Raw genomic sequence first — 22,637 nt, 5'->3', positions numbered from 1 at the left:
GCATCTGTATGCTGAATCTCAACCTTGTAGCTTTTATAGTTACATGGCCTTGTCGACTCGGCCAGTAATCCTGTTCAAGAATATATATAATTAATATAGTTCGATCTACGTGTTAAATACTTTTCAACGACTCCTTTATCTTACAAATCTATATATTGATTTGTCTATGAATTTAAGCCACCAAAAATTCATTTTTTTTTACGCCTTTAACTATATGTTGATTTTTTTAAAATGTCTGGTTTTTAAAAAGACTGCTATATTTCACTTACCAAAAATGACTCCAATTGATAGAAGAAGAATGAATGGTCGTCGTCGTCCAATATTCAGTTTGCAGCGATCAGATAAAGATCCCAAAATTGGACATAGAAAAAATCCAACTAATGGAGATAATGCCCAAACGAGTGTCATATGCTGATGCTCAACTCCAATTTTTAAAAGTGTTGGGGAAACAAATGCTGTTTCGGCTGCATATGAGAACTCGATACCCATAACAGCCGCAGAAACTCTGACTAATTCGGTTCTTGTCTTTGTTCTAAAAGTGGGAACGGAATAAAAAGGTGGTGAAAATGATTATTTTTTTAATTCATTAATTATACAAATATTAAAAAATTGACAATCACCCAAAAGTATAAGCCCCTTTCAGTCCTATAGGCCTGATAACAGAATGCAAAATCGATTTCTCCGACTATCAAATACCCATACTCAAATAGTGGATGGGCGAATTCTTTAAAGTGTGGTCGTGTTAGTTTTTGTTAGCTTGGGTCTGAAATTATTTATTTTTAACAAATCGATAAAAATTTAGAAGACTTATATAAAATTATTTTTTTTTTGGAAATCTTTTTTTAAAGTGTGATTTGACTTGCGATGCGTATTTTTTTTTTTTTTGTTTTATATTATTAATTAATTTATTAAGGCATACGGGGAAGTCTTGAAGCCCCTTTGTGTCCTTCTTATCTATTAATTCAGTCCATTTGGGCTCGCCGGCTAACTATAGTTAGCTTTTTCAAATTTACAGTAATTTAACTACAATTACATAACAATCACATATAACAAATAGGATTTAAGATAAGCGTCAGCTTCTGCGGACCCTTGTCAAAGGAGATCGGGTAATGAGATCCCTCGGTTGCCTTCTATTGAGCCTCCTTGGTGGGCGAGATCTGTTTAGAGCGCTGGCCAGCCGATTCCGGTGGCGCTCCAGCCTGTCATGGTATCTGCTCGAGTGCTGGTTTATTTCGTCAAATACCGTTGCTAGTTTCAGGACTCTGTGCAGAGTGGTGTTTCGAACAAAACACTCGCAGCCGGTGATGAGTCTTGCTACCTTATTTTGAATAGCCTGGATTCTTTTGATTTGGCTGTCGCATGCCAAGCCCCAGATTTGGCACCCATACTTCCAGTTTGGTGCTAAGATCTGTTTGTAAATTGTCAGCTTGTTGGATAGCGACAATTTACTGCGCGAAAAAAGTAGCCAGTAGTGCTTCGCCACCTTAGCACGTAGGCGCGTTCTGATGTCGGTCACATGCTTGGAAAATGTGACTCTGCGATCCAGAAGCACTCCAAGGTACTTTGCTGCGTTCGGCTGTGGTACGGGGGCTTCCTCGATGTAGACGGGCGGTGGCGTTCTCCGCTTTAAAGTAAAGCAGACGTTGTTGGATTTACTGCTATTGATGCCAATGTTCCAACGTCTTGCCCATTCCGAGAACCGGTATGCAAAGTCCTGGATACCACCGGCTGCGTCGTGCTCGCATCGGGACCTGTAGGTGACGCACACGTCATCGGCAAATGTGGCCAACATAGATTTCCCGTAAAGGCTTACATCCGGCTGCGGTGTGTCGTGGCTATACAGGCAGTAGAGCAGGGGGCCGAGGACACTACCTTGTGGAACACCAGCTGCCACGTTGTGCTCGGTGGAAATTGCTGAATACGATTGGTACGATTTTAGCAACCCAAAATATGGAGCAGGCAGCGTCTGCTTGATTTTCAGTTGGAGTCCAATGTGCCACACTCGATCAAACGCTTCTCGAATGTCCAAGGAGAGGCTGTTACAATATTCCTTACTGTCGTAGGCAGTCAGAATTTGCTCGACGGCTCGAGCTGCTCGACAGTACAGTGGCCAGCACGATCCCCTGGGCTTCCATAATCCTTACAATCCGGACAGCAATCAGTCTCTCAAACACCTTCGAAATTGAAGGGAGGAGAGTGATGGGCCGGTATGTGGATCATGGAGATTATCCCGAGCATCCACTGATAAGGGAAGTATTGCAACCTCACAATAGCGTTGAAAACCAACGTTATGTAGAGGATCGCTTGTCTAGGCAGGGCCTTCAATGTGGCGTTGCAGATGACGTCATGTCCTGGTTTTGTTTTGCTTTGTTGCTACTCTGGCGCACAATGACTTCGGCTACCTCGCAGGGTTCAAACGGCGTGATTGGCAGATCAATTTGAAGCGCTTGGTTCAACTGGTCCTGAGTTTCCTCAACCAGTTGCAGGCTGGCAAGCTTGAATGGTTGAAATCGCTCGGCGAGGTGCGCAGCGAATACCTCCGCTTGTCCCAAGTCGGTCCGACACCATGTCCCATTGCTATCGACTAGAGGCGCGCGTGGCCCTCCACAGCGAATGCGTCGCTTCGCTTTCGACTCCAGTATTGACAAGCCTTTCGTCGAACCATGCGGCTTTGTGCAGCACCAACGCGCATCGGAGCCTACTCAGCGCTCGATTCCATTCCGTCTTGTCCAACGGGTGACGAGACCTCATCCACCTAGTGCGTAAGCGCCTCTTCTCAGCTATAAGCAGCAGGATCTCCCTGGGTATTGGGATTCGATCTGCCGCGGGCTGCCGAGATATTCTGCGAGTTGCCAATCTAGCTGCTGACTTGATATTGTTGGTGAGCAGTTCGATAGCATCATCAACGTCCTGTCCAGAGTTTAAGACAGTGTTGAGGGGCAGTGTGGACTCCAGTTGCGATTGGAATACCTCCAGGTTAGTACGCCTAGTGATAAGCCGCTCCATCTTAGGGTAGCATATTGTAGTATTATGTTAGCGTGGATGCCCAGCACACCCTTTGTCAGTGCAAAATCGATGTACCCTGGTGAGCCTCTACTGCCGTACGGGTATCTTGTTGGTCCTCCTGTTGCTAGCAAGTCCACCTCCGAATTTAGGACGAGATTCGCTAATGCAATGCCTCTTTGGTTGCTCCTTCGCGCACACCAGAGCCAGTGGGACGCGTTCCAATCGCCTGCAACAATGAACTTCGTCTGGAACTCTTCCAAAATGTCCTTAAACTCGTCCGTAGTCCAAGCAAATCTCGGTGGGCAGTAGACCGCTCCAAAGCTTATAGGACCAAGTGCCGTTTCAATAACCGCCGGCGGTGGCTATTGGTGTTAGCGGAAAGTGGGCAAGGCTAGATTTGATTAAGATTAAGCTGCTCCGCCTTTGGCGTTGCCACCACTCTACTTCAGGCAACTTCGTGGATACGCCGTCGACGTTCCACACTAGGATGCGCAGCGGCATCATTATGGCGCTTGACGCGCTTGGAGAGCAGTGAGCAGATTGATAATCTGCCCCTGCTGCTGTGACTGTTGTTGCTGTTGCTTCATCATCATCATCATTAATCATAATCATCTGCTTCTCTTGAATCGAGCGCAAAGAATTAATGTTTTCATTTAGCGTCTGCAGGATGGCTTCAATGCTGCTGCTAGCATCCGTCGAGCGCTGAAGTGTACCCCTAGACCGGCTGCGGCTCCTTTGACGACTGGGACTTCCATCATTGGGCTGTTGCTGTTGCTTCTGTTGTTGGTGCGTCAGGCTCAGTGGTTGCTTGTGGTGAATGGACCCTCTAGCCACATCTGCATAAGATATTCCGCCTCGAGAAGAGGGGATCTCCTTACCTCCAGCCCCGTGAAGTTGGTCGCTCGCTTACTTCTGTTCTTCCAGCCACTCCGCTTCTGGGTCTGGATCGCTGCAGGAACGCTTGTAGCTTGCTGCAACCTTTATAGTTTGCAGGATGCTGACCGCCACAGTTGTAGCAAGTGCACAACTCGATGCGTGGCCTAGTACAGTCCTTGGCAGCAATATTCAGGAAGAACATGTTGACTGGCGACGCTTTTGAGGTACCTGGTTCGTTTCGCCTTAACGGTGTATGTATATCGAGAACCTTGTGCCCGATATTTTCCAGCTCATCCTTGATTTGGTGATGTAGCGTACTGTGGTGCAAGCCTTTCACGCATACCCTGTAAGGCCTGTCCTTTTTAAGCTGGTAGCAGTGGAACTCATACTCTTCGCTCTCGAGCCAGTTCACTATGGTGCGAAATGTATTAGCGTCAGCCGCGTAAAGCCTTAGGACAACGCTCATTGACGACCTAGCCTCAACTTTTTCTAGGTACACTATACTTTCGATGCTCTGCATCATCAGTCATACGTCGTCCACTCCCTCCAATACTGTAGGAGGTGGTTTGGACTGCGCCTTTTTGACTGAGCTAGTGGTACCAGCGGAGGCTGCATCCCGCTTAGCGGCAGCAATAGCAGCTTGATGACTGGTACTGAGCTGGTCATACAGATCGCAAACTTCATTGCCTACTTGTTTGTCGGCTGTGAGATGCGCAAGTAAACCAAATCGGTTTGAGTTGCCGCCATATCTAGGTTCTGTAGACGAAGGGATTTCCCCTTGTTTGCCAATGCTTGATTTGGATTTTTTCCTTTCAGTCTCCGGAGAAACACGAGACTTTCGCTTTATTTTTTGAAAGCGCAGCGGGGCAGCACATTATGGGCTCGAGAGAACCGCAGTATCCAATGATTCATCAGCCGCAGCGGTTTCATTTAAAAAGTTCATACTGAAGTGTGCACCAAACCACCAGGGTTCTAGCCAGAACTTGAACCCTGGGATAGAGAAGCTTTAAGCTCGCAAACAGCTGTTTGTGCGATCGCGTGGCAGCTGGGCAGCGGAGCCCCAGTTCGAGTAACTTAACTTTGTATTTTTGAATGAAAATGTTTTCGTTTCACTATTATTTCACTGTTAGTGACTTGGGGGGTCACTATTTGCGATATGTGCCAGTATTCTGGACTTGTCCATAGGTTTATTACCGCGAAAACTAATTTCACTTTATCCACTTTGTCAGGTGCGTATTGTTAGACACGAACCTTTTCACCGAATTGCGTATATGTGTCTGCAAGTTATCTAACCCGTAAATGGAACACTCTGCCCCAGTTAATAAACAAATTTCGAACTTCAATCTCAGCAGCACCTTCTTTGCCCTTGTTTATGTCGCCAACACTTAGCCACCTGATAAATAACCAAACTTAAAGTAAACTACAGTCAGCATATTGGAATTCCACAATGCTTTGAAATAATTTCAGTATAACGCTTTCATCCTAAACAAAGTTGAAAGTTCAAGAAAATCCTAAAGAAAAGCTTCTGGCAGAGGTTGAGTGGATTAGGATTAATATTTAGAAGATCAGTCTGAATCGGGACGAGATCGCGAACATTTTCAAATCAAAGATAAGCAATTAAAAAATGTGAAAATGTCTATCACCGAATAAATATTAAATAATAATAAAATACCTCAAAAGTGCTAAAAAAATATTAACGATAAAAAGTTAAATATAAAACGGAACTCGTGCCGCCAACAACTCATATTTTTAGTGGAACAATTAAAACATCCACATTAATCTTACGATAATTTTACGTGTTTTTTTTTTAGCTCCGATTTTTATTTTGTATTTGTCAAACCAGCCGAGGTTTTTAATAATTATCTTTTAGTATCAAATTTATTTGTTTTTAAATTTGTTCTTTTAACAGCTGGAAACTTTTTGATTTTGTGTTTTCGTGCACGGTGGTCTGATTTTAGACAAATATGGAAACAATAAATGTTGTCTGCTTTTATAAAAATTGCTGCCAGGTTATAAAACCTGAGCAGCCAAAAATGATTTGTTGACTATGTGATAGAATGGTGCATACTAAGTGTGCTGTTTTTAATGGCCGAAAAAGTGATGACCTAGCAAAGGGTCAAAATCTAAATTACTGTTGTGTTGCTTGCCTTGTGGTTGCGAACGAGATGAAATCGTTTATGCGCCAAACTAAAGGTGGCTTGAAAGAACTGATCAACAGTTTTGGCGTAGCAAGAGATAGTTTTCGTCGAGCCGATGATCTTCTTTCCGCGCTTAATTCACAGTTTAATGGCCTTAAGCTATTAGATGAATCTCCAAAGCGCAAAAAAGGCGCTGGTGGTAGGCTGCCTAAGGCCCCGCAACCACGGGCAAATGATCAACAGGACTCCACAACTGATCAGCTGTCAATCGCAACAAATCCGCATATGTTGTTAAGATCGGCAGCTAAAAAAGATTCGGAACAATCCGATCAATCCGCTGTGTGTGTGTGTTCTCAACCAGTGATTTCACCTGTCTCGATTAGTTTACCACCACAAGGGAACATTGAGTCCGGACTACCGGCACAAGTTGGCGCTTCAGAAATACAATCTGCAGGGCCAAAACCCCTCTCGGTGGTTCCACCATAGAAACAAATTTTTGTTTCTCGGCTTTCCCCTGATCAAACATCGTCGGATGTATTGTCTTATATACAAGACAAAACAAAAGCCGATGATATAAAAGTGGACAAATTTAACTTCTCTTACGCTAGGGACATATCATCTTTCCAGATAACTGTCCCAAACGAGCTTTTTTCGACCATATGTTCGGGTGATTTTTGGCCGGATAGTATGGTGGTAAAAGAGTTTGAAGCTAAGATCAAAAATAAGAAAAAGGTGCCCGTGGAAATTAAACTTCCCTCACGTGGCCAGACCACTGCATCATCCGCCTCTTCATCTTCTCCCTCTTCTTCAAAAAAATAAAAACCAATCATACTATTTCCTATCGAAATGCTAGAGGCTTGCGTTCTAACATAATGACGGATGCCATTAATATGTTTTATACCACAATCAAATCACTTGTTGACTCTTGTGTTCCGATGTACTATCCGTCAATCTCTAAGCCTCCTTGGGTTAATAAAGAGTTGACACACCTAAGAAATGTAAAGTCCAGACTCTATATGAAATTTTAAAATACCGGTTCTCAGTCCATCCTTTGTAAATATTTAAGCGCTCGGTTAAACTTTAACGTGCTTAATGCTCAGTGCTACAAAGATTATTTAAACCGTTGTAAGTTCCAGTTTGCACAGGATCCGAAACAGTTTTACAATTTCGTTAGCACTAAGCGAAAAACAAGTTCTTACCCTTCCCCGCTATTTTTTGAAAACACTACGGTAACATCGGATCAGGCAATAGCCGATCTATTCGCCAAGTTTTTTCAAACAACATATTCTTGTTTACCTCACTCCGAACAGCCATACTCTTATGCGGTATCTAAGTCGAATCTAATATTTTGCCCCACTATAAACGAAAGCTTACTGCTTAACGATCTTCAGCGTGTTAAACCGCTCTATTCGCCGGGTCCCGATGGAATCTCTGGCTGTGTGCTCAGATTCTGTGCGGAAGCCTTTACTGAAGCTGTTTACCTTGTCTCTGGAATCTTCACAGTTTCCTCATATATGGAAGGAGTCCTTTGTGATTCCTCTTCATAAAAAAGGTAGCAAACTGTATGCAAGCAATTACTGAGCAACCTCTAAATTGTCGGCTATCCCAAAACTTTTTGAAATTGTTATCACTCCTCATTTGCAGCACCTTTGTAGATCAATCATATCACCGTGTCAGCACGGTTTCATGAAACGCAGATCAACAACCACTAACCTCATGGACTCTTTTCGTAATACAGGGTATCAAAAAAATTCTTCAAACAGATGTCATCTACAATGACTTTAGTAAAGCATTTGACTCTGTTAATCATTACCTTCTAGTAAGAAAACTTGATCTGAATGGCAGGACGCAAAAAGTCCTCTTTAAAAATTCTCTATCTTGTATTCTCCGAGTCACATCCGGTGTCCCACAAGGGAGCCACCTTGGTCCGCTTCTTTTTACCTTATTTATTAACGACCTCCCCTTAGTAATAAAACATTCGCGTGTTCTTATGTAAGCCGACGATGTTAAATTATGCCTTCAGCACAAGGACACTTCTTGCCATTTGGACTTACAATCCGATCTAGACAGCTTTCAAATATGGTGCCGTGATAACATATTAAACTTAAAAGGCTACAAGAGTAAATTTATGACCTTTTGTCGTGTCAACCCAATACGCACGACTTACACTCTAAGTGGGTGCCCTTTGGACAGAATAACACGGGTTCTTCTGGACCCTAAACTAAAATTTTCTGACCATATTTCGACTATTGTCAATAAGGTTTGGTTTTATAAAAGGGTGGCCTAAGGAATTTGATGATCCTTACATGACTAAAACCTTATTTATTTCGCTAGTCCGTCCGATTCTTGAGTATGGATCACCTGTTTGGAGTCCACAATACGTAGTCCACTCGGACCGCATTGAATCGCTCCAAAAAAACTTCTAACTTTTTGCCTTGCGGTGCCTAAATTGGGATGCAACCCGTATATTACCTCCTTATTCCAGTAGACTACTTTTAATTAATTTACCATCCCTAGCTAACCGTAGAACTAGGCTTGGAACAGTCTTTATTTGTAAGCTTATTCGTGGGGATGTTGAGAGTCCCGACTTGATTAGTCGGCTTAACTTCTCGGTTCCAAGTAGAGTCACTAGAAACTATATACCCCTTATCTTAAATCATTGTAGATGTAACTATGAGTTGCATGACCCTAACAGAGTATTATAATCTGACTATAATAGACTTTATCTTATTATTTGTAATCTTGACTCTCTGCCGCTCTTAAAGCAATCAATTTTAACTTTTTTAATACATAATTATATCCTACTAAAACTAATATTTATTAGAGATACTTCACATTATATTCATTTCCTCATTTCTGTTCTTTTTCCTATACCGCTTCTATCTTCTCGCGAATCGAGCCGTACGATACACGGCAGCGCCCCTCGGTCGGTTGGGCGGGAGGTGTGGCCGTGGGACCCGTGCGAAAAAAAAAAAATAAAAATAATCCAACGACATCTAACTGCTGTGACAGTGATCGTGGAAAAACTTAATTGGAAATTAATTAATGCAATAATCCAATTAAGAATTTAATATTTAAAAAGGTGTATTGAATACTTAATACAAAAAAACAGGAACACAAGAATAATAAAAATCCGACTCAACAAGAAACACCAATAAAACCAAGCCAAAATCTATAACCAAAAATATTAAAAAAAAAAAATAAAAAAAACAACACCAAGAAAGAAGGAAGAGCTGAGGGCAATCCCTCGCTACAACTAAATACAAAAAAATGAAGGAAGACCCAAATAGATAATAATCAGGAGAATGAAACTGTAGGAAGACCCCAGAAAGTAATCAGCACAACTAAACGGAAAGTATCGTGAGCAGAAAATAATATTAAGCTTTATAAAAATAAAAAACATTTATAAAATATGAGCAGATATAAGGAATACTATAAAGTTTAAAATTAAACATTACAAAATCAATCAAAGAAAACAATCTGGAAAATTTAATAAATAGTTTTAAAAATTTTAATTTTACAATGGCAACCGGAGGTTCAGCACCAACCTTTTCTGCGCGCGGGATATCCAACACCACTAATCTCACAATGGAATTAATTAGCCGATTAATAAATACGATTAAAGACCAGCAAAATTAAAGGGATAGAAGGGCAGTTAAACGCAAGCAGAAATGTAGTGGAGGATTAAAAAATCCAAACAACTGACCCAACTGTAAAATGCGAAGCTAACCTAGAAATAGTTAAATCCTTACCAAAGTTCACAGGTGAAATAACCCAATATGTTGTGGGCTGGAGAGAAGCGGCAGAACCTGCCACGAGTCTATATAAAATCCAAAGCGAACAATATTTGAACGCTTCAACATTTCTTTTTTTTTAAAAGGGGAACTAATTCTATTTATTAAGGTTTCAAAAGGAATCGTTCAGTAATTCCTCTGAACATAACCTAATGTGTGATAAAGATAAATGAGACCAAGTGGTATCTTAATTATAAAGTACAAAAGAAAGAAAAATCTAGTCTAGTTATCAATTACTTAAAATGTAATATGTTATATTATCCTCCGGGTAAGGAGATCGCTGGGGTGTACCCTCTTCAGTCTTCGGAGGGAGATGGGATCAGCTAGTATAGTTGCTAGTCGGTTCGGGTGGGCCATAAGCTGCTGAAGAACTTTTAGATCTCTTTCGATGACTATGTTCGTCACGTACCAGGGGAGCCCAGATGCGTGACGTGCAGCTCTCGACTGGACCACACGGAGCCTATTAAGCTGGGATTTGACAGCAGTTCCCCACACCTGGATGGCATAACTCCACGTTGGAGCGAGAATGGCTTTGATTAAAAGAGCCTTAGAGCTCATTTGAAGTTTGCTGGAGTGGAAGAGCCAGTCGAGCTTTTTTAGCTTCGCCAGTGACTTAGATTTGACCGACGTGATGTGGGCCCTCCAGGTCAGTCTCCGATCTAGATGAACTCCTAGGTAGCAGTGCGATCTAGCATTGGTGATAGGGCTTCCATCGAAGGTCAGATCTGTGCAGGTTCCGGGTCGCAGGGAAAAAGTTACACAGGCTGACTTTGAGGAGTTAATGGCCACATTCCATTTGGCAGTCCATTTTTCGATTCCGTGCAGCCATTCCTGGACTGCGTTGCAGTGAAGGATGAGACGCCAGCATGGCAGTGTCATCGGCGTAAGTGGCCAGGAGCAGCTGAGCCGGGGGGACTTCGGCGTTGTTTGCGGGAGATGGCATGTCAGCAGTGTACAGGGTGTATAGGAAGGGCCCAAGAACATTTCCCTGTGGAACTCCTGCGTGAATCTCTTCCAGGCTGGATCGAGCATCACGCACTGCAACGTCGAACGTCCGATTAGAGATGAACGATCTCAGGATGGCATAGTAGGGAGCAGGAAGGAGAGTTTTCATCTTGTATAGAAGGCCCTCATTCCACACCTTGTCAAACGCTTGCTTCACGTCTAGAAAGACGCCGACCGTGTAGAGTTTGTGCTCGAAGCCATGCGTCACCTGGTTTACCAGTCGATGTATTTGTTCAGGGCAGCCGTGGGACTTCCTGAAACCAAATTGGTGTGGAGGAATGTGGTTCACTACTTGCGGCAGTTCCAACAGGCGGGCTAAGAGTATTCTCTCAAAAATCTTAGAGAATGTTGTTAGCAGGCTGATTGGGCGATATGCATCGATCTGCGTTGGCGGCTTTCCGGCTTTAGGTATCATGATGATACGTGCTCGCTTCCATTGCCTTGGAAAGTGCCCTAGCCTTAGCATGGCATTAAAAATTTTTACTAAGGCTAGGACTCCTTTGCGTGGCAGAGACTTCGCAGCACGGTTGTCGATGCTATCGTAACCAGGGGTTTTCTTGATGTGTAGCGCCTTCAGCTGCATCATGACTTCCTTCGGTGTGGTATGCCTAATGGGGCGAGCCGGTACAGTCGGAGCGTCCAGAAAGTTATTGATTTCTACGCGGTTTGAGTCGTCTGTTAGGTTAAAGGGCAAGAGGCGCTTTTTCATCGTCCGTCTTGAGCCAGAGGCCACTTTGACTCAGGACGGGAGATTGAAACATCGGCTGTCTCTTGATATTTCTTGTGAGCCTCCATAACGAGAAGTTGCTGTTGTTATCTGGGCCAGTACCCTCCAGCAGGGTATCCAGATTTTCTCGTCGGGTCCTGGCTAGCAAACGATGCAGTCTGTTTGCGGTACCAGAGTATAGCTGCTTGATGCTTGGATCTCCTGTGGCGATATACCGTCTCCTGAGACGGCTTTTGTGGGAGAGCAGCTCCCTAGCCTCCAAGCTCAAGATGGGAGCCCTCCTTGCGGTCGTGTGACGAGCTTGATGTGGGAGAGGTGTGGCCCTCCGTGCTGCTTCCGCGATTGTAGCTACGAGGTAATCTACATATGCTTCCAGACTATTGCAGGTGTCAATGGGGATGTTGAGATCAACTGTGGCCTCGATGTGCTCCTTGAAGGCCACAGTATTTGCAGTAGGTGACAGCGTTTTAGTGACACCTTTGAATAGCTGGGCGTCTTCATCCAGCACAAACAGCAGGGGGAGATGGTCAGACGACAGTTCTGTCAGGGTCTGCACGTTGATTTCCTGCTGTCTGAATCCTTTGAAGATCCCGAATTCGATGGCACTTGGAGTGACACTGGTTCGAAAGGGATAGCAAGTAGCTTCTCCAGTTGCAAGGATGTCGATACCTTTGCCCGCCAGAGCGGAGAACAGCACCCTGCCTCTAGTGCACATCCTGTAGTTTCCCCACCATCTGTGCTTTGCGTTCCAATCACCTGCCGCTAGGAACTTAGTGCCAAATTGAGCGATGATCAGCTCAACGTCAGCCTCCGTCCACCTGAGGTTAGGAGGGCAGTATACTGAGGCAATGTTAAAAGTACCCCTGCTTGCCGTCAGCTGGATAACTGCTGCCTGGATGTGATTTTCCGACAGGGTGGAGAAGAGTTGATGGGAGATGAGTGATCTAATAAGGATCGCCGCACCTCCGCGTTTGCTGTCATCCGGGTGGTTGGCAGTGTGGAGGGTAAAGCCAGGAACTCTGAAAGTGGACACGAAACGTGGAAACGAAATGGGTTTCCGACAGCAGGAGGATGTCGATTTCGTGAAGCTCGATGAAGGCGAGGATCTCATTGGTCTTCGAGGAGGCCCAATTGGCATTCCAAGCTGCTATCTTAAGAGGACCCATTTTGAGCAGCAGGAGGGAAGGTGCGATTTTGCAGGAGCAGTTGCATTAGTGTTTTAACTAGTGACATCATCCTGTCAAGCCTAGAAAACAGCTTGGACTCATGGTTGGTGCTTGCAGGGGGGACAGTAACGGCATGCTTGGCGACGGTCTGACTTCCTCTGACTATACTAGCAAAGGAAGGCTTTCCAGACATGTGGACTGGTGGAGTAGGTTGGTGTACTCCTCTTGCAGGACCAGAAACAGAGGGTTCATTGACCTTCCGTTTATGCTTGCGGTTAGAAGCCTCTAGCAGGTATTTTTTTTTAAAGTTGGCTGCATGGGGGCCGCCACAGTGAAAACAGAATCTGGCCTCGTCCTGTTCCAGCTTGCACTCTGCAGTGGGGTGATTTTCTCCGCATTCTCTGCATATATAGTGCCGAGAACAATATGCCTTGGTATGACCACAGCCTTGGCACCTGTGGCATTGAATCGGTTCCGATTGCTTACGGGGTTTCTCCCAAGTTACCCTGTGCCTGCAAACAACCGGTATGCCCTTTACTTGGTTGTTGTTCTTAGCTTTTTTGAGGTCAATGAACCTCATATTAAGAGGAAGAGAGGTAGCCTTGTTGCGCGGAGTATAAATCCGTACAACATTATGTCCTTCGTTCTGGAGGGCTGCGATGATATCCTCCGATGGGACCCCGTGGTGAATATTGCGCATGACAATCTTGTAGGGTCGGTCCTCCGGTAGCTGATGGTGATGGAAAAGGGATCCTTTGTCGAGAAAGTGCCGGGCCACCAGCCTGTAGCTTTCTGGGGAGTTGCACTGAACAGCGCAATCTCCCGAATTCAGGGCCTTGATCGTATAGGAGTCTCCCACAAGAGCGTCCAGCTCGCCGCGAAATGATGTGAAGTTCACCACATTGGGAAACATCATTCTAGGTACCTTAGAGTGACGGCTTGATTTCGGGTCTGGTACATTTTGGTGAGCACCTTTCAGCTGTTGTTTTTGTCCTGCTTTCCTTGCGGAACGGTTGAGGGCGGTATTCGAGGAGCATGGCTCGTCGTTGTCACTCGAAGATATCTCGCCCAGGACCATATCTTCCTCGTCGCTAAGGGCTTGGAAGCGATTGGCAGAGATTTTTGCCGGCTTATCAGATGCCACCTTTTTTACCATTTTAGGAGAGAGGACCGCGCCTGCTCTCTTTATAATTCCTTTATTCCTAGATTTAAAGGAGACATCCTGAAAGCCGGTGGTAGGTTGTGGCTTCGCAATTGAGCTGACAGATGCACTGTTGTGAGTTGTACTGGCAGCAGTAGAGCATACGTTGCCACTCAAGGAGGAGGTGAATATGTACGCAGACGAGATAGTCGAGCTGGTGGAGGTCAGTGTGAAGGTCGAGCTGCAGTAGGTGTTAGAAGTACTGGTAGTATCGAAGGATGGATCTTTACTTAACCAGCTCTTTGTCAATTGCTCCCGTATCTCTTTAGGGCCAGCGCCAGCAATTAGCTTCATTGACTCATAATATCGGTAGATTTTCGCTGTGGATGGTTATCCATATTCAAAAAGTGCTTAGTCACGACCGCGTGGCCGCTGGGCAGCGGAGCCCCACTTCGTGCAAACAAATTCACAGTCTTTATTATAAGTTAAAGTCGTTAAGTTCCACTACAGTATCACTGATAGCGACTTAAGGGTCACTATTAACAATTTGTGCCACTATTTTGGATTTGATTTTAGTTTATAAATTCACGAACAAAAACTATGATAGTTTGGGCTCTTAAAAATCCCAGAAATTATTTAATTGGAGTAATCGGTATAGAAATACAAACAGACCATCAATCGTTATCCTTTACAATCTCAGATAAAAACCCGAACGTAGAAATGAAAAGATGGTTTTCGTTCATAGAAAGTTTCACCCCAAAAATAATATATAAATCCGGAACAACAAATGCCGTAGCTGACGCGTTATCACGAATAAAAATAAATAATATTGAAAACAGCGATATAGAACAATGAAGCTCAGATCAAACTACACAGCATTCTGCTGAAAGTAGTTTTGAAAATGTAATTCAAGAGACTCGTAAACCGTTAAATCAGTTTCAGCAACAACTGTTATTAACAACGGGGAGGTATACAATACATGAGTCATTGAGAGTTTTTGATAAGATACGACGTATAATCGAATATTTTTTTTTTTTTTTTTTTCTTTAGCGTGCGTTTATTTATTTAAAATCTGTCCTAGTGGACAATAATTAAATGGTTTTGCGGGGGAACATTAGCTTAAGGGATACTATTGTACATGTATTTGTGGCGGGTTTTATATGTGTTGTCTATTGTTGTGGAAGATCGAGAGGGTGTCTCCTCATGAGACGTCTGCTTGTTTGGCTATTGTCTAACAGGTTGGTGGCGAGGTGGTTAGGGTGGTTTTCGAGCCTTTTCAGGTATCTCTCGCTGAGCCTGGAGATTTCATCAGCGACTTGTGGGATTCCAAGTTCCCTATGTATGGCGACATTCTCGTGGTAGGGATGCGCATTACAGGCAATTCTCAAGCACCTATTCTGGAACCGCTGTATACGCAGGCGATTCGTGTGGCTTGCCGTGCCCCATAGCTGTATCCCGTAGGTGTATAATCGAATATGACACACCAGAAAATTTAGTAGGAATATTAATAGAATATCTACCACCAAACATAACGGTAGGAATTCATAGCACTTTAGGAGATCTTGTTCATATTTAATTACCTTTAAAAAAAAAAAAAAAAAAAAAAAAAAAAAAAAAAAAAAAAAAAAAAAAAAAAAAATAATTTTACTAACGAATTTGTTTTTAATAAAATATTTCTTATTTAGAGGACTAGGAGAAAATTACAAACAAATCAATAGATTATATTATTGGCCAAACTTATTTATCAAATTACAGGAATACATAAAAAATTGTACAATTTGCAACGAAAATATACAAATAAACATAAGCAGGCATCCAAATAAAATCCCTATTGGAGAAGCTACTATTCCAACTAAAGAAGGAGAAAATTTTCACCTCGATATTACGCGAAAAATCGTATTTTCTTAACTTGCATTGACGCGTATTCAAAATTCCTAGTAATAAACGAAATTCAAAATAAACTAAACATCGAGAATAAATGAAATGGAATTAGTTCAACAATTTCCCCACGTCAAAGTAAGTCTGACTGATAATGAACAAAGCTTCACCACTGCTCAATTAAAATCCTTTGCACAAAGATCTGGCTTAACTCTACATTTCGCAGACCCCAGACACAGTACCTCGAACGGACAAGTAGAAAGGGCACATTCAACATTAACAGAATTAGCTCGTTGTATAAAAGAAGAATTTAATCTCACTGACTATTCTGAAATAATTATTAGAGCCGCAAAAGAATTCAATCAGAGCATTCTACAACAAAACCAAAACCTTTTGATATTCTCTATAATAAAATTGAACACAAAAACATGTTTTAAACACATAATGAAGGTCGTAAGGAAAAAGAATATGGAGAAAGAAATAAGCTAAAAACAAGATATAAGAAACAGATTGTTAGGGAAAATTTATCTAACAAAATAATAATCAATAGTAGAAATAGAATTATTCACAAAGACAATATTAAGTTTTAACAAATATTACAACTTATTTAACTAACTTATTTAGTGACTTATTTAAGTTTTTATAAGAAATAATCGATTAACAGTCAGTATATATAAAAAAGGATACTAATAAAAGGTCTCAATGGGAAATACTCTTACGAACTGCAATTACTCGATTTAATTTTGTCACAATTGGTTTCAACTAGATCAAAAAGGGAAATAAACGGGTTTTAGGCGCTGTTTCGAACTGGTAAGCTGGAACTCCGGATCACGATGATTTCATTAAAATACAGAATAAAATAAATGACTTAATTGAAAACAATAACCAACAATTTATTATCAATTCCAAATTGTATAACGAGATAAACTAAATTTCCGATCACTTTAAAAACATTTTTATTGATCAAGAATTGCCGTTAAGAAAAAAACGTTTACGATTGTTAACATTCGACTTGCAAAACATAATTTCTACTAATACACTGGAAAAAATGATGTATTTTACACAAAAATGTTTAATAATGAAGACGTTAAAGAAATATTAATTCAGATACAAAAGATTTAATGGATATCTACGTATTCAAATTGTACTAAATAAAAAACTCTTAATTATTTATATAAATTACCCTGTAATAACAAATAATTTTATTACAGGGTAATTTTTTATGCCAGATCCATTTCACTAAATGATGGAAAATTTCTAATGAGTAATCAGTTCGCAAAACTATGGTATTATAACTAAAGACAAGACTTGTTTTTCCCGCTTAAAAAATGGAGAGAAATCAATTTGCACTAAAATACGGGAAAAAATTAGAATATAGATATCATTTAAGAGTGTGACATTCTAATAAATTGTGAGGAGTCTTAAAACTCTCCACAAATCTCGGTTCAGGGGAGAGGTCTAGCAACAGCGAAGACGGCTATGCAGAAAGAGTCAAGGGCGGTCAGGTCAAACGGTACCGCGCTGGACCTTGGATTCCGGCAATGCGGAGAGACAGTGAACTAACGGTACCGCGGTGGACCTGGGACTCGCCCGGCCGAGGGCACGGAGGTCGAATGGTAACGGCGCAGACTTTGGACATGCACCAAGAGGACGTAGCGTGAACTAACGGTACATGAGTTGGACCTTGCGGTCTATAAAAGAACGGCGCAAGTGCAGCCCGGGTCAGTCAGTCACAACACTCGAGGAGCCGTCCGCACGCGAGGATAGTCGAGGAGAGTACTGGGCTGAATCGCGCGGTCAGGCCGCGCAGTTGCGAAGTCGAAAAGGGGTCTGAAGGCGGATTAGTAGGAGTTAGTGAACCAGACCGCGCGTGGAAGGAGGTAGTGAGACGGAGCGTTGAAAGGAGTTCGGGAGTGAGAACGCGCGGGTAAGTTGGTAAAGATCAAACAGTGGAAGCATTGGGCAGCCAGAGGCCCGCAGGACACGGAAGGACGAGCACTGCCAGTTAATCCTGGGAGTGGAGGAGAAGGACCTGTCGTGTTCGAAAGGGTCAGTGAAGTCAGTGGTCGGTAAAGGTGGTCCCAGGCCAAGCGCTGCCTCGCCAGCGGGCGATACACCCTGCCCCATAACATCCTAATCCCGGTCGGGCCGACACGTCGTCCGTTGTCAAGGAGTACACAGGACAACGAAGGCAAGGCGTTGCAGGAGGAGCCGAAGCAGCGCGATCATCGGAGAAGTCAGACGTAAAACAGTAGAATAAAGAAATTATAATAAGAACCATCTGCTTTTCCTTGGTCGGACACATAAATCACATAAATCATAAATTTGGTGGGACGAACGCACAAACTCTCTGAGCTAGCCGTTGAAATTCGTAGCGAGCAGAAATAGAAAAATCAGTTCGTTACAAAATGAACATAATTTTCTAAACAATTCTCATTTAGACGTTAATAACATTCCACGGCACAACTACATTAAATAGTACTTCATACACTAATTTAGAAAACAAAATACTTAAGTACTTAGCCACTAACCATTTTAAGAATCTGGAAATATCAGATTATATAAACTCCAACAATTTAGAACTTAATCTTGTCAACATTAATATTTTACACCCGTTTATTGAAATTAACAATTGGAAAACATCAACTTCATGTATATTATTAATTTTAATAATTCTGTATTTGATTACTACATTAATAATAACATTCAGATATATTATATTTTTACCCAAACAAAAACGTCCAGAATTAAAATTAACAGAATTAAGCGAGCGTTTAAACGAAATTCATAATTACGCATAATGCCGGGTTATTTTAGAAGGGGGAAAGTTATCCAACCAGTAGACATAGCACTCTGTCCCAGTTTATAAACAAATTTTAATAAATAAAGTTATAAACAAATTTCAAATTCCAATCTCGGCGGCATTTCCATGTCTTTGTTTTTGGCATTGCCATTGCCAGCACTTAACTACCCGATAAATAGAGACCAAGCCTTGATCAACTTATTGCGCTTTACTCAAATTCCACCAGTCAGCAAATTTAAATTCCACAGTGAAGTAAAATAATTCCAAAGTCTACAAATTTCACCAGTCAGCAAATCTAAATTCCACAATGCAGTAAAATAATTTCGGCATAAAGCTTTTATTGTAAACATAATTGAAAGTTAAAGAAGTTTCTAAAGAATAGCTTCTGGCCTATTCTAGACATAATTAAAAGTTCAAGAAGTTTATAAAAAAGCTTCTGGACGGATTAGGATTAAGAATTATAAGATCAGTCTGATTCGGGACAAGATCGAGAATTGTTTCCAATTAAGGACAAGCAAAAAACCAGTTTCGTGTATAAGTGAAAAAGCTTATCATCAAAAAATATTGAATTATATTACAAGAAAAATAATTTTTTTTAAATAATTAAACAGTAACAATTTTAATTTACATCCTTACTATAAACTTGTGCGTACACTTAATGAGTTCAATTCGGGTGTTTGAATCTAACTGACTCGCTGCTGCGAGGGCTTCGCCTTTTATTCATTCTTACATAGGCTCTTATCATCTAATTATATAATGCAGCGCTTGTAAGACGCCGCAGTCTGCGTTGGTAAATGCAGCTGAGTTGTATTCTTAAATCTATTTTTGAGGCCTCCCGCGTGGTCATATCTCTTGACACTCCGGCAATAGGCCGCTGCAATCGTACTTATCTGTAGTTGCCACTTATGCTGTCCCGTGACATGTTTATTGCGGCCCATAAATAGAACATATTTATAGTTTGCCTACTTATGTCTAAATACATATTTAGACACTTACAAAAGTTAGATATTGAACTGTTTGATTTAGAGGGTTCCTATGACAAAGCTGTGCAAGTAGATCTAACTCGATTTTGTTTTTAAATTTTCAGAAAGATGCTTGTTGAAATAAAACGGGATGTACTAGGATATAAGAAATCACTTTTAACGAAACAAGCAACGTCTTTAATGAAAAATAATCAAACAAAGTAACCAAACAACAAGCTGTCAATGAAATTCATATAAATCATTACCATACACCTAAAGGTTCCTTTATGTGAAGACTCCAATCGTATGTGGAAAATGTTTAGTATGGAGGGTGACTATAAATGGTTTCATAAAATCATATTTCGTGTAGATCAATAAAATAATTCTTATTACCGATCTATTAAAATGAAAAGAGTTTATTTTAAAATCAGTTTATAATATACCAAAAATATTCCCAGAACATAAATTATTTGCAGAAGGGATTTCGTTAGAATAATTAAATACAAGGAAGTAACCTAATTGGTCTACCGAGGTTTTTAAAGTTTTAAAAGTGAAGTCTACAGGACCTGTATAAATTACGTATGAAATAGAAGAAGAGGAACTTCAGAAAGTAAAAGATAAGAATGCGTTTCTGATAGAGAAAATAATTTAAAGAAAAAAGAACCCTAAAGTGAAGCAGTTTCGACTCTATCCGCAACTAATGGATATATGTAAATGGTATGCCTGATCATTGAAACACAACATAATAATTTCAAATTCAATAAGTTTTAGTTTATTTGCATTTCCGTATTTTTTTGGGATTTACATATGTATACAATAATTATACCTGTTACCCGTATAGTAAAGGGTTTTTTTAATTGGTTTATTAGACATTTAAGAACAAAATTAAGTAGAATAACAATGTAACAATATGGAGGGCAGGTCCAGAACTCCCCCGCGGTATGGCCGTGAAGCATTGCTTCGCGCGGCTCTCTGCCTCTCTCAGCTCTTGTTGACGGCTTGCCATTCCACCTCCCCCTGCAGCATGATTGGGACTAGATTATCCGCATTCAGTCTGCTGCCAAGTACGGTTTCCTGAGATCTCCGTTCGCTTGCATATTTTTCGCACGAGAAGAGAACGTGCTCTGGGGTTTCGCCTAGTCCACTTCCGCATCATGGTCAATAATCCACCTCCTCATGTCCAAAGCGCTTCAGATAGCTGCGAAAGCATGCACACTGATCAGCTGCGTTAGATAAAACGTTATTTCGCCATGCTTCCGTTCTATCCACGGCTTGAGATTAGGAATCAGCTGTTGTTCCACCTGTGCTGCGCTAATAGGTCTAGAGGCGGTATACCTGCGATCACCAATGCCGCCTCGTTGGACACTGTTCTAAAGGCGCAGCAGATAGGTAGTGCCGACAGTCTATGGGAAGCATATAGACCCTGAGCCTATATTCTATTTCAAGCGCTTTTGCCCATACCGGGACGGCATATAGCATGGTCGCGGGGTGACGCTCGTAAGCAGCCTGTGTTGGTCCTCGGGTGTTGATACCGCCCGATTTACTTCTGCTGCTTTCGAGCTAGCGTAGGCTAGGTGTTCACGGAACGAAAGCTATCATGACTCCCAGCTACTTAATTGCCCGTGTGGAGGACACCGAGGTACTGCCAACTTCGACAGTGGCCGTCTTCACTGCCTTCCTGGAACTAATCAGGACAGCCTCCGTCTTCTCCGGCGCCATTGAGCTGAGCCATTGTTTAATGGCCTTGATGTTTTTGTAACACGTTTCCTTATCCTTGCCGGGATGCTTGTCAACAACGCAAAGCCACGTCGTCCTCGAAGCCTACGATCTCGCTCCTCCCAACCAGCGGTAGGCGAAGTATCCCGTCATGCATGGCGTTCCACAGAAGCGGGCCAAGAACCGAGCCTTGCGGGACTCCACCGGTGACCTGGTACCAGAAGACTCCTTCGACGACTCGGAGAGTAGGACCGGTTCCAAAAAGTAGCTGCGAATGATCCTGACTAGGTAGGCTGGAACCCCGAAGCCAATTAATGGTTCTAGGATTCGGTCCCACCTCGCTGTGTTGAAGGCGTTCCTAATGTCTAGTGTGACTATGAAGCAGTACTCTCTGCTACCCCCCTTCCATCTGGTGCCCTCGATTGCCTGGGGCGCTACTTCGAGCACTCTGTTGACTGCGTCGACGGTGGACCGCGCTTTCCTGAAGCCAAACTGGGACCGCGACAGGTCACCCGCGTCAGCGATAGCCCTCTCTAGCCGAATGCACACCAGTTCTCCAGGAGCTTGCCAGTTCCATCGAGCATTTCCGCTTGCTCTCCCGTATGGCTATCTTCAGTGCTTTCCTGTGGGCTCTATACTCGGATTGGCGTTCGACAAAGGACTCCGCACCTCTAGAGCTTTGATAGCGTCGTCTGGCGGAGAGGCAATCTCGACGAGCCGTCTCTATCTAATGGTTCCACTCGTAGACAGGGGCCCTTTGTCGGCTAAGCGTCCTGCTCGTTTGCATGCTGGCGTCGCACGCGGCCTTGAGCTGCCTAATCAGCGCCACTGCCGTCAGCTCAGCTCCTTCTCTACTCACCGTGGGTAGGAACTGCTCTCGGAATAACTGCGTGTCCAGGGTGTCCGTTTTGTATTTCATCCTGGCTTGGGCTGCTATCTGGGCTTACGACGAGGTAGGGCATCCCATGTCGCAAATGATGGCCAAGTGGTCACTGCCATCACTGTATTCCTTGCTGAGTCTCCACCTGAACGAAGAGCCGTCAGTGAAGGTGAGGTGAGGTTGCGGCCTCTAGCATCCGCTGCCAGTCTATCCAATGCCCGACTGAATGCGATTAACCATCACCATCTGCCCACCTTTGCCCTAACAAATCCGATGTCCGAAAAAACATTGGATAATTGTTGGGCTTCGCTGCTGCACCTCCAGATCGCTGCTTTTTTGGTGCGGTCGAAAGGCCAGTCTGGGCTAGCCGCCGTTCGGTGGGGCTCGCTAAGTAGCACAAGCTCCACTCTGCGTTCACACACCGTCTGCACTAGCAGGTCTTGGACTGCCGGGCAGTGATTCAGGTTTAGCTGAATCAAATCATTGGTGCCTTTGGTGCTTCTTTGCCCGCCAATGGGCACTTCCGGGTGACTGCTTGGTGGTTG

General features: G+C 42.8%; 1 protein-coding gene across 4 annotated transcripts in view; it reads right to left on the bottom strand.

Moving 5' to 3' along the window:
• Positions 1-22,637, bottom strand: part of LOC6620438 (proton-associated sugar transporter A) — a 177,901-nt gene that overhangs the window by 131,656 nt on the left and 23,608 nt on the right. For all 4 annotated transcript variants that reach the window (XM_032717954.1, XM_032717953.1, XM_032717952.1 and 1 more), the window contains exon 4: positions 270-532. In XM_032717954.1, coding sequence (XP_032573845.1) covers positions 270-532 — 263 coding nt within the window. The remainder of the gene's footprint in view (positions 1-269; positions 533-22,637) is intronic.

Source organism: Drosophila sechellia, chromosome 3L, assembly GCF_004382195.2.
Source record: "Drosophila sechellia strain sech25 chromosome 3L, ASM438219v1, whole genome shotgun sequence".
Classification (NCBI taxonomy): domain Eukaryota; kingdom Metazoa; phylum Arthropoda; class Insecta; order Diptera; family Drosophilidae; genus Drosophila; species Drosophila sechellia.
Note: the sequence above shows the minus strand (reverse complement) of the source record. Positions and strands in the feature narration are given on the sequence as shown.